The 25,055-nt window shown below is 49.5% G+C and overlaps 1 protein-coding gene across 12 annotated transcripts in view; it reads left to right on the top strand.

Annotated features, from left to right (window-relative positions):
* AGAP1 (ArfGAP with GTPase domain, ankyrin repeat and PH domain 1) overlaps positions 1-25,055 on the top strand; it is a 513,101-nt gene that overhangs the window by 453,316 nt on the left and 34,730 nt on the right. For all 12 annotated transcript variants that reach the window (XM_033111679.1, XM_033111676.1, XM_033111678.1 and 9 more), the window contains one exon: positions 472-694. In XM_033111679.1, coding sequence (XP_032967570.1) covers positions 472-694 — 223 coding nt within the window. The remainder of the gene's footprint in view (positions 1-471; positions 695-25,055) is intronic.

Genomic DNA, 25,055 nt, shown 5'->3' with positions numbered 1-25,055 from the left:
CAACCACGCCCATCATGTGACTGTTGACAACTTGGATGTGCCCGTGGTTGCAGAGGCAGTTGTGAGGGACATTCTAGCTTCGGGGACGACCAGCTTCCATCACCATCCCTGTCAGCACACCTTTCCCTCTGTCACCTGCCATCCACAGTGGACACCAAGTCACGCATGAATTTTTTCATGTGCATCTGCCCTCTCGAGGGGAACACTGCTGTGAAAATATCGGAAAGTGTAGGAAGTTCCAAGGCTTTATCCAAAGCCAGATATTTAAGGGTTGCCACCAGCATGTCCAGTCTTTTGAGACCCCTAAACCAGTACCAAGTACTGGCAGGGATGTGCTTTCAAGCCGTGTGATTCTAGGGAGGGACTCTGGGTGCAGTCTCACTGACTGGCTGCTTTGTTGCTAAGATCCTAAGCGCAGAGGGTGAGCGAGGGTGGTGTGACCGCATGTGGTGCCTGCCCCTCTTCCCACAGATCCGAACTGGGCCAGTTTGAACTTGGGAGCCCTCATGTGCATCGAGTGCTCAGGGATCCACCGGAATCTGGGCACCCACCTTTCTCGAGTCCGGTCTCTGGACCTCGACGACTGGCCCATCGAGCTCATCCAGGTGATGTCGTCTATTGGGAACGAGCTGGCCAACAGCGTCTGGGAAGAGAACAGCCAGGGCCGGACGAAGCCTTCACTGGACTCCACAAGGTAGGAACGTGGGGAGGGGCGTGGCTACGGGGCATCTTGCCAACGGACAACTGGAAATGACCTAAATGACAGCCACAATTGCAACTGCCCTGGCAACCTGTAGGAATGGTAATTAGACCAGCATGGAAATGCCTGTGTTTAAAATTGGTCGTCAGCAGACGTGCATAATTCAAGCGCCTTCATTTTTATGTTTGTTTTACACCTTGGGGATTCCTCTCTCCCTCTTAGAAATGTATTACGCTTATAACCTTATGAATATATCACTTTAATTAATACATTTCTAATAGGCATAAGCTGTGCTGTTAACACCAATTATGAATTTTTGATTCTTTAATTTTGTCATTCTTACATCTTTGATAAGCACCTATTCAGTTGGCTCGCACGCACACATACAAAATGAGTGTTTACGGAAACAAAATATACTTTATTTTCTAAACACTTAATCAGGCAAGTATGGCATAATGTATGGTGACTCCTCATTACTGTTAATTGTTACCCAGTGTAAAAAATGCATTTATTTTGAGGCCATTTAGTTTCCCATTTTTCATTTACAGCGATTATAAACCGTTTTTGAGTACACATACATATTTAATGTACCTGAGAGGTGATGAAATGGCACGCCTTCCGGGGAAGCCTGTTTCCTAGCAGCAGAAAGGACCGCTCCATCTCTGCGGTACTCTCCTGGGGTTGCATCTCCCACGTCTGAAGTAGGTGTGGGGTTCCCTTTCCGCATTCCCGTCTCAGGTGTGCGGAGAAATGAAGGGAGAGGAGGCCTCCCAACTTGAGCACTCTTTAAATTTCTCTGATTGGTTTTGCTGGTAGTCAGACAACAAGAAGTCCAAGCGCAACCTGTGGTTGGGCCACGCGTGAAGGATAAGAAATGGGTTTGTCCCGCTAAGTGACGTTAAGTGCTGACAGTGGGCGGACTCTGTTTCCTCACCCCTGAAACATGAATTTGTGGTGCCACCTTCGATTCACTTTACAGAAGGAAGTTGGTGTGTTATTAGTTCCGCTCTTCACGTTAGGTGTTCTGTGGGGGCAGAGAGAGGCGGGCCGCAAGGAAGGTGCCCGAAGCGTACCTGTTTACAGCGCCGGGTTTGTTAGTGTGCGAGTTGTAGCATGTGGTGTAAATGTGGGCAACTTCATTACAAACTGAAGGACTGATACACTTTTAAAAATTATGTATCTCGATGTGTTTAACGCTGACATAGAAATCAGCCAGGCCACCGATGAGCGACATTCTTAAAAGATTGATTCGTGTTTTAATAAACATTTTTTCATAGATATAGTTTCCCTGGAGGATATTTAGGTCTGAAAATGAAAAACAAGTAGAAATTGGATTGTGTATAAGTGCAGAAAATTAAAATAAGTTGGAAAAATGAACTTCCTGCACTTTCCTGTTTGTGTGTAAAAGGAGCATGTGTGCTGTTGTTAGTGTCATGAATTAGAAAAGTTTATTTTTTCATCTGTCCTAATTAGGAGCGTTTAGAATGATTGGAAACAAAGTCGTGGGTTAGTTTTTTCTTTTTTTCTCTCTCTTTATTCTCTCTCTCTCTCTTTTTTTTTTTTTTTTTTTGATGGCTTAGGTGCATTTTACTGGTTTTCTTTTAGAAAGATGTGGGTTAATGTTTTAACTGGTAAATATTTTGTATCCGTGTTCCCTTCATTCCTAAGTGAGGACTGTGTGTGTAGGTGTGCTGTAGTTCTCATTTGCTCTTGAGTGTGTGACGTTGTCTCCCATCTAGTGTTATACACATGACATCTCTATATTTTACAGCCATTTCAATCTTCCTTTTTCATAAATGGAGTGACTGCCGTTAAACCCCACCTATCCTTCGGTCACACATACTTCCCTAAAGAGCAGTGCCAAGTTGTAATTCCTCTCCAAGGTGATGGGGATGGGTGTGGTCAACCTGGTGATTCCAAAGGTAGCTGTGGAACTTCTGAAATCCGTCCATCTCTAAGGAGATAAACCCTTCTGAGAATTGAATACCACTCTGTGCCTTTAACGAATTCTCCCAGGAAGTTCTGTTTTTAATTAAATTCAGCCAATATTCATTGAGTGCCCTCTCACAGAAAAGGATAATTATACCCCTGCAGTGGTTGGTGGATGGTCTCAGGGTCAGCTGAGGGTACCAGGACTGGGGAGAAATCACAGAATGGAGGGATTCTGACCACCACTGTGCTCCAGGGAACTTCCAATGGAGAGATGACGTCTAAGCTGAACTTTGAAATCTGGGGCGATTTCCTGGCCTAAGGGGCTGGGGCATGTGCTGGAGGCTGGGAGTGGCCTGGGCAAGGACAGGCGTGTGAAGCCTTGGGGGTAAGTGTGGACGTCAGTGGGGCGGTCACCCATGGGGCTATTCCCTCGAGTAAATAAGAAGTGGGGTGGGTGGGGCCAAACCAGAGCCGAGGCTGGGAGAGCCCCTGAGCCGCCAGGGTGGTGGTATAACAGCAACGCTGGGGGTGGGCGGGGGGGGGGCGGAGGTTGGGTCTGTTTACGTGTTCGCGTATGTTCCGCCTGTGGCCAGGAGGTCCGAAGGCAGCTAGCAGCATCCTTGGAAGGGGTGGAGACAGCCCGTCGGAAGACTGTGGTCCTGGTGGCACATATGCCAACCTTAGATACACTGTGGAAAAAATAAAAACCAATATGGGGTCATAGTGGAATCAAACAGTAACTCAGACACCGTCCACCTTTACTATCTCTGCAGTTTCCTCAAATAGAAATGAAAAACTCAAGGTGTGGGCTGGCATTCCCGTGTGGACTTCCGTGTGGGATGTGAGAACGCATATCTAGTCAGGATCAGAAGGAAAGACACCCCCTCCCACCCACCCCACTTTGGTCTCTGCAAAACCTGTCGTCGTTGATAGAAACAGCTGGAGGGTTCTTGTAACGTGGCCCTAAGGTAATACTAAAAAGAAATGTTTTAATAAATTTATATCTCTATCCAAGGAAAAGTCAAGTGCAACATATGTGGTCTAATTCTCTGAAAAAGGGCCCAGCTGTGTTCCTGAGACACTCTAGTCCATTCCATCTTGTTTAGGAGATTCATTCTGGCAGTGAAATATAATTAGAAATGTGTTGTTCCTCACACACATACACACACACACACACACACACACACACCAGCACCATGGGGACGTGGAACAAGGCAGATCCTTCTCCAGAGAAACAACCAGTCTGCCCTCGGAAACCGCTGCCCACGGGAGGCACCCAGACCTGCGGGCGAGTTAGGAGAGCAGGCGCCTCTGACCAGCTGGCTGGCTTTCGGCTTGTTGCCCCCACTCCCTGATTAGGGCAGCTTCGGACGGCTCATAATTGGTTCCAGCCATGCTCAGCCACCCTGAGAACTGCCGTTCAAACTTGAACAGTATTGTGATCAATCGAAGCTGACGGCGGCAAAGCCGTATTGACTTCCCATTCCGAAACCGGCCATCATTAGTCAAGAAAAGCATCTTTTAATTACTCCCAGGAAGAAAAAAAAAATCTTTTTGGATGGATTCTGCAACAACTGCCATTTTTTCCAGTGCATTCGATATGAAATGTATTGTCACAGGAGGGGAGAGGCCTCCCTTCCCTCCCCCGTCTGTAATGGAGGTTTAATTTGGAGAAAGGAGCGTGTACAGATCGATGCGGTAACAATTAACCACATCTGGGGGGGAATCAGAGTTCCCCGTTCTAATTGCTATTGATACCATTTAAGCACACGCTTAAAATACTGACTTTAAATGGGGGTGTGACGAAGGGTAGAGGTACTAGCAGCAGACAGAATTGGCCAGAATTTAGGGGCTTGAGGAGGGGCCGTTGGCCGGGCCTGAGGACACAGCCTGTGAGTTTGTGTTTGACACTGTGTAGTTTGTTGTACACATGTGGACACTGGGGTCGGGAGCAGCCAAGCACGGCTCTGGTTCCAGTGTGACGACACACACTGTGACCCAAGGGAGACGTCACCAAGCTCCTCAGTGACCCTTTCAAATGAAAGAATAATAAGCTCAGAGGTCAAGATATTAAAACAGTCAAGTGCCTGCTTCTTGAGTGAATGAATGAACAAATGAATAGGTGACAGAACTGGTTTGCTTGGAATACACCTGTCAGGTGCTGTTGCCACCTCGGGGCCTCGGAATCCCTCGTGCGTCTGAATGAGATTGGGACTTTGACATTTCCAGCGCACGGCAAAGCCATCTCCACAAACCTGCGTGAACAGCCTCTCACCTGTGGCCGTGCAGGGGTGTTTGAGGGGCCAGTCTGCATCCTGGTGGCGGGTCATGCTTTACTCTCAGCCCCGGTTCACTTAGGAGCGGTTAGGATCGACTGCGGTGACAATCACTCCCTGCCAGAACGAGCACAGAGCCCTCTGCCGCATTTCCCACTTCGTCTCCCTCCCATCTTTGTGTCTCAGTGTCCGGGCGTTTGGCCCATGCAGTTCTGCAGGGACCAGCTGCTAGGGCATGTGAGCGCAGACAGCTTATTTACATGGTGGTTTGGGAGTCTGCCGGTTTAGTCTAGGAAATCCAACGAGCCTGGAAGTGGAGATCTGTGTTCCACGCAGAGCCCTTGAGAGAAGCTCTGAGCCCAGCTGAAGTCACCCCTTCCCACGTGGAGTCTGCTGGTTTAGCATACACACTTGTCCCTCTTTCAGCATCCTTTCTCTTCCTGTCACTATTTGTCAGTTCGCCTGCGTACCTAAAACTCCCCTCTCGCCTTTAACTTATAAAAAGATGTCCCTTCGGGAGGAAGACTTGGGCCGGACGCCAGAAATCTGCGTGGGAGAGACCGGCTGGACACTTCTAGATGGGCCAAGTCCGCCCGCCCGTGATCCGAGTTCCGGCCTTTTTGATTCTGCAATGCCACTTTCATCTTATTTATGCACAGGGCGGTATTGATAAAGGGGAAATGGGTCCAAACTGAAAATAATTGGAGCCCCACCGCTAACTCTGAGGTATTAAAAGCAGTACCACTTGGCCACGTCTTTGTCTCGTTGGGTTTGATCATAAGATCACAAAATAGTAATCTCAGGCTCAAATTTCTGGCATAGAGACGCCCTGTTCCAGATGGGCCTCAGGGAGCACAGGTACCCACCGCCGTAGGACTGTCTCATCTTATTATTTTTCAACAGTTCTTGGCCCGCCGAGGTCAATGTTTTGTCTCTTTTGAGTGCTCCTCTATGCTTGAAACCTCTTATTTTCTTTCTTTAAAAAAAAAAGAGAGAGAGAAAGAAAGAAAGGAAAGAAAAGAAAATGGGCAGGGGGAGAAATAGAAGGGAAAAAAAAGGACTTTGCAGTGATGACCAGAGCCCATCTGCAGTTGGGTGGCATCTGCTCCCCACATGTCACTTCCCTCATTAACAAGCAATTGAATTAATTAAATGCTACTCAGAACACGCATAACAAGCTACCGGCAGTGTCCAAATTAGCACTGATAATCAAGGATGATTTCCTTTATTATCCTCCTAAGTGGTGTGCAGACTCTGGTCTCCCTGCCTGCCCTCATCTATTTACATACCCCCAGCTCCTGCCTTTGGAAGCGGAGGTTATCTTACCTAGTTAATTTGCCACGATCACCGAGCATGGCCGATGGATGCCCTGCCCTGCGTCACCGCCACCGCGTGTCCCCCTCCCTGCCTGCCCTCCCCCAGCCCCAGCCTTTGTATCTCAAGCTCCCTGATAAATTAAAGGCCACCCCTGTGGTCTCTCAAGTGAGTAATAGAGGCAGAAATTTCATTTTGCAACTGGCTGATTTAATGATCCAAAGGGTAATTAATGGCCTGATTATCTTAATGTTAAGTATGTCCGGCAGCGATTACTGTGACCTCCCGCTTGTCAAGGTCCGGGCTGTGCTCTCCTTTCAATTAAGTTCTCTGGGGCTTAATGGTATGAATAAACTCCTCTGATTCTATCATCCCGGACGGACGCCGAGGGTTCAGGGAGCTGGGGGCTCGTTTGGAGTTTTAATCAGCCTGTCTTCTACTCCTGCGATCAGAGTTACAGCCATAACAAGGGCAGCTTCACTTTCTTCTTCCCCGCACAGACCGCCCCCACCCCCACGCACGTTTTTCTGTTGTGTTGTTTTATTTAGTTTCTCTTATTTATTCCAGCGCTCTGAGGGAGTATTCTGTTAGTAGAGAAGCCGCTGTGCTCCGTGAGGCTCGTCTCTTCTAATATAAATTATCATGTGAGCGCTGTGGTTTCCCTGTTTGACAGGCTTAATTAATTGGCAGGAGCCCCCGAAAATGACAGTGCCACTAATTGCAACTCAGAGTGAATTTCTGTCATCGTGATGCGCCCGTCAGCGGGCCTGCCCCGGCCCGAGCCTGCAGAGCGGGCCCAGCCTCCTGGTCTCCCGGCTCGGCAGAGACAGTGTCCTGAGCAAGGGGCGACAGTGGCAGGCGCCAAGGAGCCAGGGATTTGCGGGCACTCCAGTCTGTGTGCAGGACTGACATTTACTGCCAGTAAAGTTTATGCAGCCACGGCTCTGCAAATGCAACAGCTGCTTGGGGACCGTGGGTTTTACTTAAGATATTTTAGTGATTCCTCGTAGCGGGCCGGCTTGGAATCAGACTCCAGGAGCCACAGCTCACGTAGGGACCCTTCGTGACTGCATGGTCCTCATTAGCACGTTGCTAAACGTGCTCTAGTTTACCAGAGCTCTGAGCCCAGATCAGAAATATTCCACTATAAATATTAAGCCAATTAGGAAAATGTACAAATGAGAAGTGCAAGTGCATTAACACTGCCTCAAAAATAATACCTATAGATTACAGCTGACAACAGATACAGCGATTCATCTAGTCAGCCGTGGCCAGGGAGCTCAGCCGCACTGCTCTCCGAAGAAGCGCTCAGCGTAACCTAGCTCTAATCATAAGAAAGGCGAATTTAAGAAGATTCTCCATAAGGTCGAGCAAAATGGGATCACTTTCTAAAGGATAAACCGCACCGTCCGTTTGCCTTTGAACCAGATGGACAAATATGCTGTCAGTTCATTACGGCCTCCTGCTGCACACACACCCCAGGTACTTATTTGATCTTGCAGGAGACCAACTGTGTCCTGGGAGCCGGCTTTGCGACCAGGGGTCTGTCGTGGGTTGAAAATCCTGATCATTTACTCTCTGAAATGTGGCCATGGAGACAATTAAGGAGTTGTTTTATTTGTTGTTTTTTTAAGAAATTTTATTGTCACTGGTAGATGAGATGCAAGCATTCGGCTGTCTTCTAGGTGCCCTGAGCACGTGTAAGCCTCTGTCCGTTTGTGAGCGTCTGTAAAGGAATATAACGTCTAGGTGAAACTGTTTAGACTAGAATTACGTATCGTGGAAGACATTCTAAACATGGACCTATAAATACTCTCGAAGACAGCTGCCTCCGTTTTGAGTCCTCCAACAGAAGAGCATTTCCAAAGGGTCATTGCTTTCGGTGGTGTTTTGATCATTTTGCCCTAGAAACTTTCTCTCTTCTGAGGACCTGTTCTGCTTTCTTCTTCCTAATAATGAAGGAGACAGAAACAAACCTGCGTCCAGGGTTCACAGTGCACTGTGTGCTTCTCCTTAGCATGGAGCTATCCTGTGACACGGGATGATCCCCATTTTTTAGATGAAGAATGTGCAGTTCAGGTCCTTGAGTCATTTGTCCAGGGTCACACGGGACAATGGAACAGATCACTTCAGCCCCGGATCCGACTCCTGAAACCCATCCTGGGTCCTTCTGCTCCTGTGCTTGTCATGTCCCACATCATGTGGCCAAATCCAGTGGTCCGTTGCAGCATCTAGCGATGCCGTTGTGTTTGCCAGTGTCCTTTCCTTCCCCGCCCCGTGGCCCCAGCTCATACTCTTGTTAACCATTGTGTGTGTGTGTGTGTGTGTGTGTGTGTGTGTAAAACTAGTATAAATTTATTATGTATAATAACACAACTACAACATCTTTCCACTTACAAAATCTAGTAGTCTCAATTATGGTAACTTAAATAAGAGTAATAAAGCATCATGCGTTTTAGTTTGCATTCATGTGGCAAACCTGATGTTGTAAGTCACACAGTCATGATTCCAAAGTCTTAATTCTCTGTAGTTGCTCTTAAGAGCTTCTGTGGAAAACAGCGCTGAGACCTCTCAATACCTGGCCAACACAGGCATGGGGTTCGAGCCCTAGCTTTTTGTGTAACCACGTCCTCCCACCTGACCTGCCCTCTGTGCATGTCCCTGACCCAACACTGCCAGTTGAAAACGTTCAGTTTGTATTTCAGACGGCCTCGCACTTAACAGTATCTGCCTGAGGAAATGTGGAGCTGGGCCAGAGGATTTCTACTTCAGTTGCATGGCCAGCATCTTCTGCAATTTTAATTTTGTAAAAACCAGGGCATTTTCTTATTTGTAAGATGAGACTAGCCGTTATCTCTATCCAGTTAATCGTGTAGATTTAATGCTAAAAGAAAACTTTATGAAATTTTCTGGGATCCTTTTTATCTGGAAAACGCAATCAGCTTTGTACCTGGGTCCCACATGCTGGCAGTGAGAGACACAAGTGGCCCATGCCCTCTCAAGTTCTAGGGGGGTCTGTTGACACACAAGAATTATGTGTGTTGTGCTTGGTATCTGTAGAGTAGTTTATTACAGCATCACCTAGAAAGTCACATTCTCAGGCCCCACGCCAAGCCTACCCAGTCAGTATCCCTGGGGTGGGGCCCAGTGATGAGTTATAACTTCTCTACGTGATTCTTATGCACATTAAAGTGTGGGAAGCCCTGGTCTGCACCAAGTAGTATAAACAAATGTCCACAATCCTTCCTGGAGTCCCCCTCCCAGTCTTAGCCCAAATCCTTGAACTTATTCCTGATTTCTCGAGAAATCAGGTATGTGTCCTCTTTCTTTACTGACTTTGCTGTGGCCAGGCATCTCCAGTGTACCAGCCCAGCAAGTGCTCCAACCCATAGAGTATCTCAGTGTCCGGCCCCAGTGAGATGATTATACACTATGATCGAATGTCATTTTTCCCAGGAGTGCAAGGTTGGTTCAATACACAAAAACCAATCAATGTCGTATAACACATTCATAGATTAAAAGACAAAAGCTACATAATCATCTCAAGATGCAGGAGATACATTTGGCGAAAAATGTACCCTTTCCTGGTACAAACACTCAGCAAACCAGGAATAAAAGGGCACTACCTCACCCCGGTACAGGGCATCTCTGAGAGACCCACCGCTGACATCACACTTAATGGGAAAGCACTGAAAGCATCCTCCCTGAGATCAGGAACAAGACCAGGATGTCCACTGTCGCCACTTCTGTTCAGTGTTGGTTCAAGCTAGGAAGTTATGCAAGAAAAAGAAACCAAAGGCATCCAGATTAGATAGGAAGAGGTAAAACTATTTGCAGATGATATTTTTTGTATATAGAAAATCTGAAGGAATCCACAATAAACTATTAGAGCTAATAAATGAGTTCACCAAGATGGAAAGATACAGGATCAATAGACAAAACTCAGTTGTGCTTCTCTACATGATCAATGGACAATTCTAAATAAAACCAAGGACACAATTTCAATTATAAGAGCATCAGAAAGAATAAATTTAAGCTGTATGCTGAAAACCACAAAGCATCATTAACAGAAATGAAAGATCTAAATAATTGGCAAGACATCTGTGTTCATGGATTAGAAGCCTTAAAATTGTTAAGATAGTAAAACTCCACAAATTGATGTATAGATTCAACACAATCCCTTTCAGAATCACAAATGCGGTGGGGTTTTTTTTGCAGAAAGGCACAAGCTGATTCTCCATTTATGTAGAAATTCAAGAGGCCCCTCAGATAGGCAAAACAATCTTGAAGAAAAATAACAAAATTGGAGGACTCATACATCCTGATTTCAAAACTTACTAGAGAACTACGGTAATCTGAGACTGTGGTACTGGCATAAGAACAGACTTATAAATCAGTGCAATAGAATTGACTGTCCTAAAATAAGCCCGTACATCTAGGATTAATTGATTTTCAACAGAGATGCTAAGACAAGTCAGTGGGGAAAGAATAGTCTTTTCAACAAGTGGTGCTGGGACAACTGGATATCACGAAGGTAGACCCCTTTTGTATACCATGCCATATACAAAAGTTAACTCCAAATGAATCAAAGACCTAAATATAAAAACTGAAACTATGAAACTTTTAGAAGAAAACAGAGAGGTAAATCTTGATGATAGCTAAAGCACAAGCAGCATAAGAAATAGATAAATTGTACTTCATCAAAGTTAGAAATTTTAGTGCTTCAAAGGACAGTATCAAGAAAGTAAAAAGACACACAGAATGAGTGAAAATATTTGAAAACCGTATATCTAGTAGGTTAGTAGCCAAAATATATTTTCAAATGTGTACAACTCAGCAATAGAAGACAAATAACTCAATTTTAAAATGTGCAAGGAATCTAAATAGACATTTTTCTCAAGATTTACAAATTTAAAAATCAAGCTGATGAGCACATGAAAAGATACCAAACACATTACTTATTAGGGAAATGTAAATCAAACCCGCTAGGATGGATATAATAATAAAGAAAGACAGTGGCAGGTGTTGGTACCAATGTGGAAACACTGGCACCCTCATGCACTTCCGGTGAGGACATTAAATGACACAGCCACTGTGGAAAATGCTGGCGGTTCCTCTAAAAGTTAGACGTAGAGTTGCCATACGGCCCAGAAATTCTTCTAAGTATATACCTAAGAGAAATGAAAACACATTAATATGTCCATACAAAAGTTTGTACATACATGTTCACAGCAGCGTTACTCATAATAGCCAAAAAGTGAAAACAAACCAAATGTCCACCAAGTGAAAATGGATAAACGCAGGGTGGTCTATCCATACAGTGGAATATTACTCAGACACAAAAAGGAATGAAGTGTCATACGCGCTACAAGAGGGAGCCCTGACAGCATGCTGAGCGTATGGGGTCCTCGCGTGCACGGGTAGCCAGTGCAGACGTTTGTCCAGCGTGATGTCCTGGCAGGATTTGCACTGTAGCCACAACGCCTGCTCTTGAGGGGACAGACCTTGTGAGAGTGAGGCCCGGTAGAAGATGGTGCCTCGTGTCTCCACTGAGTGAGTCTGAAGGAGTGACAATCACCCCTGACACTGCGGACCCTCAGGGAACCTGTGAGCGTCCCCGCACATGACAGCCATGGCTTCTTGGAAGCCACAGGACAGACCAACGTCACTCCCCACCTCGACAGAGAAGGAAACTGGCCCGAGTAACTCAGTCTGTGCGTGCAGGAGCCAGAGTACAGCCCGTCTTGCTGGCTGCACAGCCCTCCTAGGAGGCAGCCAAAGGGGTCCAGAGGCATAACGCCGTCACAACCCCCCAAACTGGGGGGCCTGGGGAAAGACAAGCACCCAGCTGATGTTTACTGTTCTTTAGGCCACTGGCAGATGACAAGGCCTTTAACAAAAAATGACCAGCAGGACAAAAAGGTAATTTTCAGTCATAGAATCCTGATGGTTTGGTTGCGTGCTCATAAAGGTAGAAGGTGCACACAGTCGTGCTCAGCAGTGTCAACAGGTGGTGAAGCAGCCCGGCCGGCCAGGGCCCCGCCTTGCGTCCCCAGTTGTGGCTTTGGAGCGGGATCTCTGGGCTTGGGGCACACCATCCAAAGCCAGCAGGACAAAGCCAGCCTTCCCCCCAGCTGCAGAGTCCCTGTTTCTCTGAGAAATTGCTTGGGGCCCCAGAGAGTGGGGACAGCAGTAGCAACTCCATTAAAGCTTCAAATAATTAAATGTCATTTGTAACTAATACAAAATTTCGTCAGCCTGGGGTCCAGAAGACAGACGTTACCTGGAGCACACATCACTCAGACTTAGGGACCCACTCAGACAGAAAGCATCTCTCATGTGCATGGTCTCAGACAAATGACCCTGGAGAATGAAGACATATTCATGATGACTTGCATATGACTTTCTCCTCAAGGGCTGCCCTGGTTTCACACCAATCCTGATGATCTTAAGGAAATTAGGAGATAACTGTTTAAGCAGAGAAGAGGACGCCCAGACAGGGAACAGGCCTCGGACCAGCCTAAGTAGCTCGCAAACTCATCACCCAGAGGCGCCTCGGGGAAGGTGGGTGCATCGCGGATGAGCATGGGGTTGGACGTGCAGGACGCACGGCCCTTGTGCCGTGCCTTCTCACACCTGCACTGGTTTTCAGCTCAGGGAGCATTTGAAATTGACCGTGGAGCCGAGGGTACGACTGGCATTTAGTCCTGGGGGCCTGGGGTGCTAAAACCCCTGACACGCCTTTCAAAGGGAGAATTGCTTTGCCCAAAATATCAGCAGCACCCCTGCTGAGGAGTGGGCCAAAAACCAAACCTACGCCACTGCCGAGCGAGCAGGACCTCTGTGCTGCAGACCTCTGACACCCTGTGAACGACTCCTGCGGAGGCCTCCAGGAAGCCAGGAGCTTCCCCGGGAAACTGCTTCCGGGGCCATGGAATGGACAACCTGAGAAAGGTACATATGTTTTCACTCTGGAATGCCAAACTCGAGCTTTCTAAATGTGTTAAGTGAAACTAAGAATAATGGCTTATTTCATAAAGTTCCAGAGGAACCATAGTAGGTGCTCAATAAGTATTTGAGAGATTGTGTTTCCCTCAAAATTGAAGTTTGAGCCATGACACATGATTGATGTGGATGGAAGGAAGTTGTTGGCTGAAGGCTCCGTGGGGTATCAATCCAGTGGCACGCTCCACACACAATAGAGGGGACCTTGGTCCTCAAAAATGGGACACGACATCACATGGAAAGATAGATGCACCAGCTACTTAGTACTGTTAGAGCCTGGAAGGCAGCGTGGAGAACTGCAAGGCATGGGGCATCCTGAGACTCGGGTATGAAGCAGTGTCCCTGGGACTGTGGGCATACAAGCCGATCCAGATTCTATCAACACTGCTCTAAGCTAGCGGGAACAGTGGACTCCACGCAGCTTAAAAAAAAAAGAAAAAAGAAAAAGTAAGACTGAAGCAAAAATATAAACGAACACAAAATTGCTTAAAATCTTAATAAAAACTAGCTTTGGCATCAGGAAAGCAAGATGTCTCAGATCACCTTATCCTGGTTATAAAAAGTACTTGTGATTCTAAAATCCTCGTGTCTTCCATTACACTCCTGTCTCCAGTGGGTTTGGTTTTGTTTTTTAACGATCCTGTTCCATCTTGACAACGGGTATGTGAGATTCTTTTAATCCCCTGGGATCAACTCTGTTTCCCAAAGAACAACAAAAACCAGTGGCTGTGCCATGTGGGAAGATGGCTGCCAGGGAAGGGCTTCCCTGACAGTCTTGGGAGAGGTGACAAAGTGACACTGCCACCGGCATCTGGCAGGGATGCCTGTCTCTGGACTCAGCTGTAACGAAGCATAGCGCCCTTTTCCAGTGAACTAAATGCCAGGGGGATGAGTGTCTCTGTGACCGGGAAGGTCGTGCTAAGGGATTGGATACAGCCCTGGTTCTGTTGAGGACAGAGCACTGAGGGCCAGGAGGAAACCTGCATGGGCCAGAGGAGCCGGAATGTTCTGTGAAGTCACGTGAGGTGCCGCAAGTGGAAGAAGATTTAAAATGCCCCTTGATAGGCCCCCGTGTGTAGTAACAGCCATGAATGTGCCGTAATATGTTAAGGCCACTGCTTCTTAAGCGGTCACTGGGCTTTCAAGAGGCCTTTCCCACCAAGGATCCTGACCCCGAAGCAAGGTGGCTTCAAGGGTGGGCGGGTACACACATGCACACGCATACACATGCACACACATGCACACACATACATACACCCATGCATGCCCCACGTCCACTGCACTAAAGGGATCAAGGCCAGAAACAAACAGAGCAGCTCCCAAGGGCCCATAGATGGAGAGGCTGGTATTCCCGGCCCTCCCGCAGAACGCACTCTAGGAATGGTGTGACCCGTCGGTGCTGCAGCAGCCAGGTGTGCCCCTGCCGTGGCAGCCCGCCCACCTGCCGTGGCACCTGGAGCAGGCGGGTCCCTCCAGCCCTCACAGCTGCACCTGGCACCTTTGACGGCCACAAAGCACAGCCGCTGTGCCCAGTTTTTGTCCCCATGTTGTAGCTTAGGACATGGCAGCCGTACAGCTGATACCTGTGATGTGGAGTTTGTCTCTGGGAGTCCATCTCCAAAGCCCATGCTCCGAGCCTCGGTCTTTGCTCGGGGCTATTGTGGTTCCACAGTAACCCCCAGAGGGTTAGTGGGTGTGACACCAGAGGACAGTGCGACGCTGCAAAGGCCGTGCAGTCCGCGGGTTGTAGGATGTCTGGGTGGCTGCGTGTCCATGTCTGTGCCCTTGCTTCCTGCCCGTGTGAGGTGGGCAGTTGAGGGCAGGGGTCGCCCTCTCCCGTGCTTACCCCTGCCATGTGACACGTTGTCTCCCCGATACTTAGGGGCCACTGTGGAGAACGGATGGCCGAGATTTGCATCACTTTGCAGGCTTAGCAAACAGACCGATCAGTCTCACAGGCGTCGACCAGACACGGTAGGTTCTTGTTTTCCCCAGGCGCACGTGGGTCCTTCCACCTTCGTCCTCGAGGAGGAAACGCAGAGATCGGCTTTACAAAATGGACCGCCTGCCTACTGCTTGTGGAGGAGGGCCCTTTGAGCACGTTTTTTGAAGAAAATTGGCAAAGGGGAGCCTTTTGTGGCTTATTGGAAGTATTGATTTCACTCAGACCTGCAGTCCGTGGGACAAAGGCAGGGAGCCAGGCCGAGAGGCCTGCAGGCTGTGTCGTGGTGCCAGGAGAGGCTCCTGGAAGGTGCTAAGTAAACTCCCAGGCTCTGTGGTTTTGTGGCTGTCACTTAAGGAACACCACTTCTTAACAAGGTTAGTCTCTTAAAGTATTGAGATCAGGAAAGGTGCTTTCCCAATTTTATTCTAAAGATAAAACCAAGATAACAAGCTCAGTGGCTTTTCTCCTGTGTCTGTTATGGCAGCTCGGGAGAGGACAAAGGCAGCAGCTTTGGAAACAGCCCAAGCTGGGTTCTGGTCGTCACTCTGCCCCCACGAGCAGGCTAGACCTCACCCGGGCCTCAGTCTTGTCGTCTGTAAAGTGGGGACTATAGCACCTGCTTTCTTGGGTGCTTGTGGCATTCATGTGAGAGACAAAGCAAGGAAGCACACAGAGGTCCTGGCTCCTCTTTCATGCTGCAAGAGCGGGGTCGAGGCCAAGACAAGGGGCGACCAGGCGCCTTCATGTATCCTTCCAGCCCGTTTCTCTCCCTGCTTTGCTCCTGACTCCAGCCTCTGACTGGTCAGCTGACGGGTGGGAGTTGCTTTCAGCTTTTCACTGTCCGTCACCCCAGGTGTGAGTTCAGACCATCAGGCTCCCTGGAGCTCTCTGCCCCTTCTCCCAAGATGCTGCTGCGGAGTCTGGAGGCCTCTGGTGGGTGGCACTCAGGGAAGGTTGGCCCGTACAGAGGGGCCTGCATTTCCAAGACTGGCTGACATCTCTCGACCTGCCCCCTGAGGGGCCAGGAGGGGGAAGGCTGCTCCCAGGTCATGCGCCAAGCTCAAGGGGAGTTGCTGTGCCCGGGTGTAGATGGGACACGTGGAAGAGGTTTGTTCTCGTGCGAGGGGAAGGGCCAGCCTTGTTCCAGAGGCATTTTCCATCATCCTAAAAAGCCTTCTTTAATCCTCTTTAACCAGGGGGTTAGGAAGCTGTGATTAGGTCAGGATGTCCCCGTCCATCTGTGTTGCTTGCACCCTTGCCACCCCCAGGGGACAAACGAAACACCTGGTTTTCCATCTGTAGGGAATCACTAGACTTGTGGCAAAGTACCCCTCGCTGGGCTTATCTTCCTACCTCCATCAGCTCTGGGGACCAAGAGGGGTTTGTGTCACTTCCAGCCTCCAGAGGCATTTCCATCCTCCTTAAAAAGTCCTCTTGAACCTGCAGCCACTTCTGCTACGAGAATAGCAGGTCTGAAGGGCACACTCGGGGTTTAGCTCTGCACCCTTCTCCCCTGATTCTCCAGGCGGCACTTCTTCCTCTGCCCCACCCAGCCTGCCGTGTGCACTGGGCAGGGCGAGCTTGGCGGGCAGAGCCACGGGAGGCCCAAGGCAGTGAGGGCCCTGCAGCTGGGGCAGGGGGATGCTTTTACTCGCCCCCGGCTCCCGGCTGACCGCCTGCAGTGTCAGATGGCCACACAGGGCTCTCGGTAGGTGTACGGCCATGGACCAGGACAGCTATCGTTGCCACTGTTGCATGAAGGACCTGAACCCTGGGCCTTGCCGGCCCTCGTCTGAGTGCTAACACACCGCTTCTGTACCAGTTCCCTTCACCTGACCACACGTGTCGGCCACAGGGAAGGACCTCAGGTAAAGCCAGCAGAGTGTTCATCCCAACTCGTACCTCAGGGTGGCCGACCTCAATGCAGGAAATGAGGACAGTGGACAGAGGTCAGCTGCCTTGGGCCCCAGGGAGGCTGGAAGTGACACAGACCGCTCTCGGCCCCCAGAGCTGGCAGAGGCAGGAAGACCAGCCCAGCGGTGGGGGGTACTTTGCCACAAGTCTAGTGATTCCCTATAGATGGAAAACCAGGTGTTTCGTCTGTCCCCTGCAGGTGGCCAGGGTGCAGGCGACACATCCTGACCTAATCACAGCGTCCTAACCCCCTGGTTTGCACAGTGAGGAGAAGGCTCTGTCCCAAGGTCTGCACGTGTGGTTTGGAAATCGGTGAGCTGGGGTGGGCTGCATGACATCCCGGGGGACACATCCGCTGGCTATGAGTTAGGCGTGTGGGCGCCTTCCTCCCGCGTGGGTCACCCTGCTGCCGCACCTGCTTGTTACTCCGATTTCGCAGGCCACCATTCCTCTCTGAAATGCACGCCCCTCGTGGCTGGTTTTCATCTGGCAGTGAAGCAGCCACCAAAGAGCTACCCTACGTGTTCCATTCGCAGGCAGCCTGCAGGCCTCTGCGGACACGCTGCTGGCCCCCTGTCAGGCTCTCTACAAAATAGGAGGGCGTTTAGCCAGCCTGTGGGTGCGGGGCGATTGGGCCACAGGAGCCGGAGGACATGCAGGAAAAGGAACAACTCTTAACGTGCACATTTACAGCGAAATCGTCTGCCGCAGGGCACGAGAGTGGGTCCATTTGTTGCTGGAACGGCTCCTGTCACTGGGCCCCTTAAAAGGAGGCATCTTTTGAGGTTTGCCTGGTGTTGAGTTTGAGAGCCCGGTGATGGCCAGCTGGGCTGCGTGTTAAATGAAGGACCTGGGGCCCACATTCTGACACTGGTGTGCGGGGGGCCTTGCAAAGCCCCGATACTTACTGTCCAGCAAGCTCCTCATCTGCTGGGGAGCCCTGGTGCCACGGAACGTGAACTTGCACGTCACCATGGCTTTTCCCCATGGCGCTTCTGCTGAGGTTCTATGGCGCAGCCGTCGCGTAGCCAGGGTGGCCCTGCACTCCGCATGTCGGGCGGTGCCTGGGTCACTGCTGGTGGCCTTGGTGGGAAAACCCCGCTCCCCGCCTCGTCTCCCTGGTCCGAGAGCGGTCCCACTGTCGGAGGGTCAGTCCACTGTCCTCCCCTTCGCATCCGATGGCCACCCTTCCCCAGCTCAGGAGTGACCACCCGATTTGCAAATCCACTTACTGCAAGAAGCTTTAGCCTGCAGGCTGTCGTGAGTGTGTAGAAGCTATTTCCAGAAATGTGAATGCCGTATTCTAGAATTCCAAATGTAAACCAGAGTCAGAAGCCATCTTTCTGAAAGTATTGAGATAAATCATTGTGCTATTTAGTGAAGAGGAGGAAGGGTCATTGTAAAAAATTTATTTCAAGGTATCAAGTTGATGCAAAAGAAATTGTGGTTTTGGCAATTATTTTTAACCTTTGAAACCGCAATTACTTTTGCACCAACTTAATATCATTTGCACACAGTGCGTTCACACGTCTTGAGTGTGCAATCGGTTCCACCAGCTCTGACACCCGCATGTACCTGTGTAACCCACTCTCCTATCGGTATATTTCTGTCCCCCAGGTAGCCCCCTTGTTCCCCTGCAGTTAATCTCCCTGTTAAGAAGCAGGCGTGGATTTGGTCTCTATCAGGTGGGTTCTGCCTCCTTTAGAAATACCTGTAAACAGCATTCTGTGGTCTGTCCTGCTTTTGTGACTGCTATCCCTCAAAAATATATTGGAAAGGATATTTTCTACCAATGGCATATTTTCACATACTTTGTTCTTTCAAAGGAATATGTGAACTAGTAGGTTCTCATCAACCGTTGTTTTTTAAACCTTTTAAATTTTTTGATCACTAAGACCTTAATGCTTAGTCTGTATCAAATGAACTCCAGGGAGACCTGGTTTTGAAGTTGAGATTCAACTTCAGACTCATGTCCCACTGACCAGGGTCAAATCTAACTTCACCACTGACTTGCTCTATGTCCTGGGTTGTTTGAGCTGTGGGTGCCTCAGTTGCCCCATCTGCCAAGTAGGGATGGGTGTTGTACCTGCCCTCCTAGGATGACTCTGAGAATTAAAGGAGTATTATATGGAACACAGTGCTGAATACGTAATCTTCTAGATAAAGGTCTGAATTCTAAATAAATGTTGTCTATTAGTCTTTTAAGGAAAAATCACCTAGCTCTTAAAGGAGAAAAATTTCTAAGAGTTCACATACGTTGGGGTCAAGTTCAACAAGCTCATGAAGAAATCGCGGCATACACAGGTCACATTTGCTACGTTGTCCTAAATCAAGTGATCAGAACATTTCATCAGTATCTACGTTAATAGTGGGCCAACCCCCTTGAGACAGACTAGAAGGAATGTCTGGAAAGACACTTCAATTGTTTTCTTACCTCATGGTGTAAGATAATATATGTTACTATGTGCTACGTCCTGTTGCTAAGCCTGAGAATAGCAACATCTGAAGAAGAGAAGCAAGTGCTATCTCTTCTTCTCCAGTTCTGGGGAAGCCCTCTTCTCTTAGGGGGCGTCCTTCGCGTCCTTTGCAATATAGACGTTATGTATGTATGGGGTGAGACTCAGGAATCGCGGGGGATTTTCCTGGGTGGTCACAGAAGCCCAAGAGCAGCTACCATCCCTGGGGTGTTTTGCACTGTGTCCTAAATCATTTTCGTGGTCAGCTATGGGTCTTGTACTGGCTGGTCAGACACAGAGAAGGCATGTGGTGGATATTCCTGTAAAGTGGAGAGGTACTTACTGAAGTCAGATACTCAGCTGCAAATCCGTGTGCAACATCTGTTGGGTGAAGAAGGTAGTTCTGTTTCTTAAAGTCATACTGCTTTGTGTTGGCCAGGGTTTCAGGGAAGGGTGCCCCTGTCCCTTCCCTTCCCCCCAACTCCACCACCAACACTGCTGGTTAGAGTAAACATTGGGAAAATCTTCCTGGAAGGAACTTGCCAATATGTTTAAACAGCCCTTAAAACAACATGCTTTTTGACCCAGCAGTTCTTCGCATAACATTTATCCTAAAAAATGAAGGATCTGTGAAAAGATTTAGTCGCAAAGGTATTTATTGCATCATTGTCAGAATGGTTAAAAATTTTAAATAAAGCAAGAAGCCAAAATAGGTGATTAAATAAGTTATTTATTTTAGTTCACAAATATGTACTGACATAATATAAAATGTAAATATGATTATAGGACATAGTGCATACAGTGAAATATTTTGAAGGCTTTAAAATGATACAGCTGAAAATGTATTAACAGGGAGAGGTGGTCACAGTATATTAGGTTAAAAGCATCTTATAAATTAGAATGTACCCCCAAATTATTAACATGGAATTTCTGGAGGATGGGGTTTTGATTTATTCTTTCTTGTTGCTTATTCTTATTTTCTAATTTTCTACCATTTAAAAAAATTTTTTTAAAGATTTTTTTGTTGTTGTTGGGCAAGGGAACAGGACTTTATTAGGGAACAGTGTGTACTTCCAGGACTTTTTTTCCAAGTCAAGTTATTGTCCTTTCAATCTTAGTTGTGGAGGGCGCAGCTCAGCTCCAGGCCCAGTTGCTTTTGCTAGTTGTAGGGGGTGCAGCCCACCATCCCCTGTGGGAGTCGAGGAATCGAACTGGCAACCTTGTGGTTGAGAGCCCGCGCTCCAACCAACTGAGCCATCCAGGAGGCAGCTCAGCTCAAGGTGCCGTGTTCAATCCTAGTTGCAGGGGGCAGAGCCCACCATCCCTTGCGGGACTCGAGGAGTCGAACCGGCAACCTTGTGATTGAGAGCCCTCTGGCCCATGTGGGAATTGAACCGGCAGCCTTCGGAGTTAGGAGCACAGGGCTCCAACCGCCTGAGCCATCGGGCTGGCCCCCATTTAAAAATTTTGATTGGCTTTTTTATAAGATGTCTGTGAGACTGAAGCCCCAGAAGGACTGGGGTGTGTCTATGGCATGAAGGACGTCGGTGACCACGCTTTTGGGGCAGTATGAGAATGGCAGCTTGGCATCACCCAAGGGTGCCCTTGCCAGGAGCCCTGGCCCCCACTGGCTGTGGCTCTGCCCTAAGAGCGTGGAAGCTGAAGGAGGCGTAGTACTTGGACTTGAGCCGTATAGTCTTGAAATAGGCCCTTCCGACGCCTTGGTTTCCTGTTTTTTAACAGAACCTGGGTCTCTTTTTTGTCCCCAGAGGCTGGGTTGGTGGGGGACAGTGGTGGGGAGGGACCATGTCCAGAATGCCACGTTCACCCACCTGTTGATAAATAATGAGAATAAGCTGTATTTAAATAGACTAATTCTGAAGGACTATTGGCAGGTGAGGACACCTGTAAAACTGAGTCCTTAAAAGGTCAAACAGAGTCACCATAAGCCCGCAGGTCCACGCCAGGGTGTATGTATGCACAAGGTGAATGACAACACACGTGCATGGAGAAGCTTGTACAATAATGTTCGAAGCATCAGCATTCATCATGGCCAAACAGCGGAGACAAGCCAAAGCTCTGTCACGTGATGAACAGATGTTTTTAAATGTCGTCTACCCATACAACGGAATATTACTGAGCAAAATGTAAAGAAATGAAATGCTTGTTCATGCTACAACATGAATGACCTTGAAAACACTGGGCTAAGTGTAAGAAGCCAGTCCCAGGAGACCCCGTGTTGTATGATGCTGTTTGTACAAAGCATCCAGAACAGGCAATTCCATAGAGAAAGTAGCTTGGCGGTTGCCAGGCCTGGGGCAGGGTTCTGGTGCAGTGGGCGTGCGGGAGGCATCAGGGAAGTGGGCAGTGACTGCTAAGGGTACGGGATTTCTTTGGGGCTGATGAAAAGGTTCGAAAATTGTGGTAGCGGTTGCACAGCTATGAAAATGCTAAAGCCATGAAATTACACACTTTGAATGAGTGGATTGTACGGAACGGGAATTCTATTTCAGTTAACCAGTTAAAGGAAAAAAACATTGCCACACATTTTCAGTGGTGAGAAGAAAATGTTCAAAGAAGATGTTTCAGTGGTGAGAAGAAAAATCAAAGAGAGCATGTTCTCAAGTGGTAAGCAAAGCTGCAGAAAATCGTGTTTCCGAGGCGCATGGTGACCCTGAGGAAGCACGAGGCATGGCAGCCAGCACCGAGGGGACGAGGCAAGGACGCCTGGCACCGCCGGGCTCTGAGGGCAGCGCTGGTCCATGTCTTTGACGCTCAGTCCTTCCCAGAGGATGAAGGACTCGCTCGAGCTAAACCTGCAGGATTTCTGACGTCCCAGAGGGTTTGTCTCGAGACAACAGAGGCACTTGTGAACTTGCCTGGGGCTTGAGTCACGGTGGCTTCCTGCGAGCACGTCTGCTGCGCTGGCCTCCGCGGGAGGGAGGGGTCCAGCACCAGGGCCAGGCTGAGGCAGCCCAGGGACGGGGTGGATGGCCCACCTGTGCGGAAGGCCGGACGGCAGAGCGCAAGTCTCCCAGACCACACTGCAGCCATGTTACCTGCAGAGCCTGCGTGTGTCGTGTTTGCAAGCACTTGAGACGGTGTTTGCAGTGGGCCAGCGGGTTCGTGAGCCACCGTGCACGAAACGGGAAGTGCCACCTTGTCTGCAGCAAACTGACCGAGGGGATTTGGACTTAGTACCAGGAAGAGACCAGTTGAAGGTTAGTGTTTTAATAACAGAGTAAAAAAGAAAAACTTGACACGGAGTTGGGGCCATGTTTCCTGATGTTGCCGCTGCCCCACCCTTTTTGGGGTCTCCTCAGCGCCCCCGGCAGCCTCCTTGGCAAAGCAGGATGGTGTCCCACCCCTGTGCACAGCTGGCACACGACATCACAGTTTTTCTCAGCTTTCAGAGCCAAGCCAGGTTTCAGAATTACCCACGGTCGTCGAGAACAGAAGTGTCCATAGATGGCACGCCAGTGGCATGGTCCTTCTCCTTCCCGTGGTTGTCCCTGGCCGTCTCTAGGAGCAAACTAATGCATCATACCCGCAGGAGGGGAAAATGGTTTCTTCTCTACCAGAGCAGGCTCACATTTTCCCGTCACATTTTTCATCATCTCACCACTGTCCACTCCAGGACTGTCCAGAAGTGGAAGCCCCATGTGTCATTTTAAGTTCTAGTATCCACGTTTTAAAATGTCAGAAGAACCTGGGAAGTAATTTTAATATGATGACGAATTAACCCAGTATATCTAAACCGTTATTTCAACACAGGAAAATATCAGAAAGTATGAACGAGAGATTTACATGCTTCTTCTATACCAAGCCTTTGAAATCAGGCACGTGATCGCCCACGGTGCAGCCTCCATTCAGACTAGCCACATCTCAAGTGTCCTGTAGCCACGTGTGGCCAGTGACTACCGTTTTCAACACTGTGGGTCTAGACGGCATGTTGGGACGGAAGCGGTGTTTGCCCTTTCAACCTGCCAACCAGCTGTGGAATGGGGAGGTCAGACGTCGACACGCTTGGTTTTACACCTCGCAGAGGCAGTGTAAGCTAGTCTCCTGCACAGACCTTACAGTGATGTTCGCTTGTGATAAGGTAGCCTGGGAACGGTTACTAAGTCACCTGGTCTCAATGCCAGCGTCCCCGGCAGCAGCCTGGAGCAAGGAAGCCTCTGAGTCCTTGGGAGCATGTCTGCCTCGGTCAGCAGTGGAGCAGGTCGTCCCCGGGCCTCGGACACGGCCTGGTCTCACAGTCCCCATGGGCCTTCTCGCACTCCGGTGCTTGGCCCTGGCGCCACACGGCAGTGTGCTGGGCGACCTGCAGCCTCTCTCTCTCCAGGCCCCCGGAAGCAGACTCTGCCGGTCGAGCTTGAGCACTGGTGTTTTGTAAAGTCCCCTCCCCCTTCCACAAGGCGATCCCACTGTGCTCCCCAGGTCACCAGCCTCCGCTCTGCCTTCTGGGGCCTCACCTGCACACGGCTCTCACCTGGGGCTGGTTCTGCCCCCAGGGGACATTTGGCCGTGTCTGGAGACATTTTGGATTGTCGCAGCCTAGAGAGGGGGGATGTTGCTGGCATCTAGTGGGTGGGGGCCAGGGATGCTGCCAGGGAGCCTGCAGTGCACAGACAGCCCCCACCACAAAGAATCATCCAGACAAAACCTCCGTAGTGCCACGTTTAAGACACGGGCCCTGACGCCGGGGTTCTCAAACGTGGGTGGGTGTCAGCATCCTGGAGACGCCACCCAGAGTTTGATGCATAGGCCCGGGGTCCCCACGGGGGAGTTTGTTTTCCTAACAAGGTCCCGGGCAAGACTGGTGCTGCTGGGCCAGGAATCACACTTAGAATGGCTGTTCCAGGACCGTCTCAGCCCTGGCTGTTCATTAGATCGCCCAGGAGCTCTAGAACTACCAGTGCGGGGCCCACCCCAGAGGTCACGCGCGGACAGGGCTGAGGGTTGCCCTTGGAGGAGTTTCCGAAGTTCCCCAGGGGCTTGGGACGGGGAGCGAAGTCTAGAAGCTTTGCCTGATGCCCACGGAATTGAGGTGTGGTGGGGGAGGGCATGCAAAGAGCCCACGTCCAGAAAGAAGCTGCACAGGTGACACAAGCTGTCACCTGGCTAAGAAACAGCGGCAAAGTGCCTGCAGCCCTCACAGGGATGGCCCTGTGGGTCTCAGTAAGCCTTCACCGCGCTCCCTGGACAAACCAGCCTGCCTTTGCGAGCAGGCAAAGCAGGTGTGAAAGGGGGAAAGCAAAGCTTAGGGGGTGCTGGCTGTGGTTTCTACGCTTGTCCCACGGGGCCCTCTCAGGCTCCGCCACCTGCTTTTGCCCATCAGAGCCGTCCAGTGCCATGTTATGAAGAATTCTGACTCTGCAGAGAACCTGGGTTTGGAAGCTGGCTCCCCTGCCTGCTAGCTTGTGGTTTTGGGCAAATCCTTTAACCTCTGCGGCCATTGGTGTCCCCTCTGTACCCTGCAGAGGAGAATGCCCACTGCATACGGCTGTCCT

The sequence above is a fragment of the Rhinolophus ferrumequinum genome, chromosome 8 (genome assembly GCF_004115265.2).
Source record: "Rhinolophus ferrumequinum isolate MPI-CBG mRhiFer1 chromosome 8, mRhiFer1_v1.p, whole genome shotgun sequence".
In the NCBI taxonomy this organism is placed as follows: domain Eukaryota; kingdom Metazoa; phylum Chordata; class Mammalia; order Chiroptera; family Rhinolophidae; genus Rhinolophus; species Rhinolophus ferrumequinum.
This window is presented reverse-complemented; position numbering and strand designations above follow the sequence as displayed.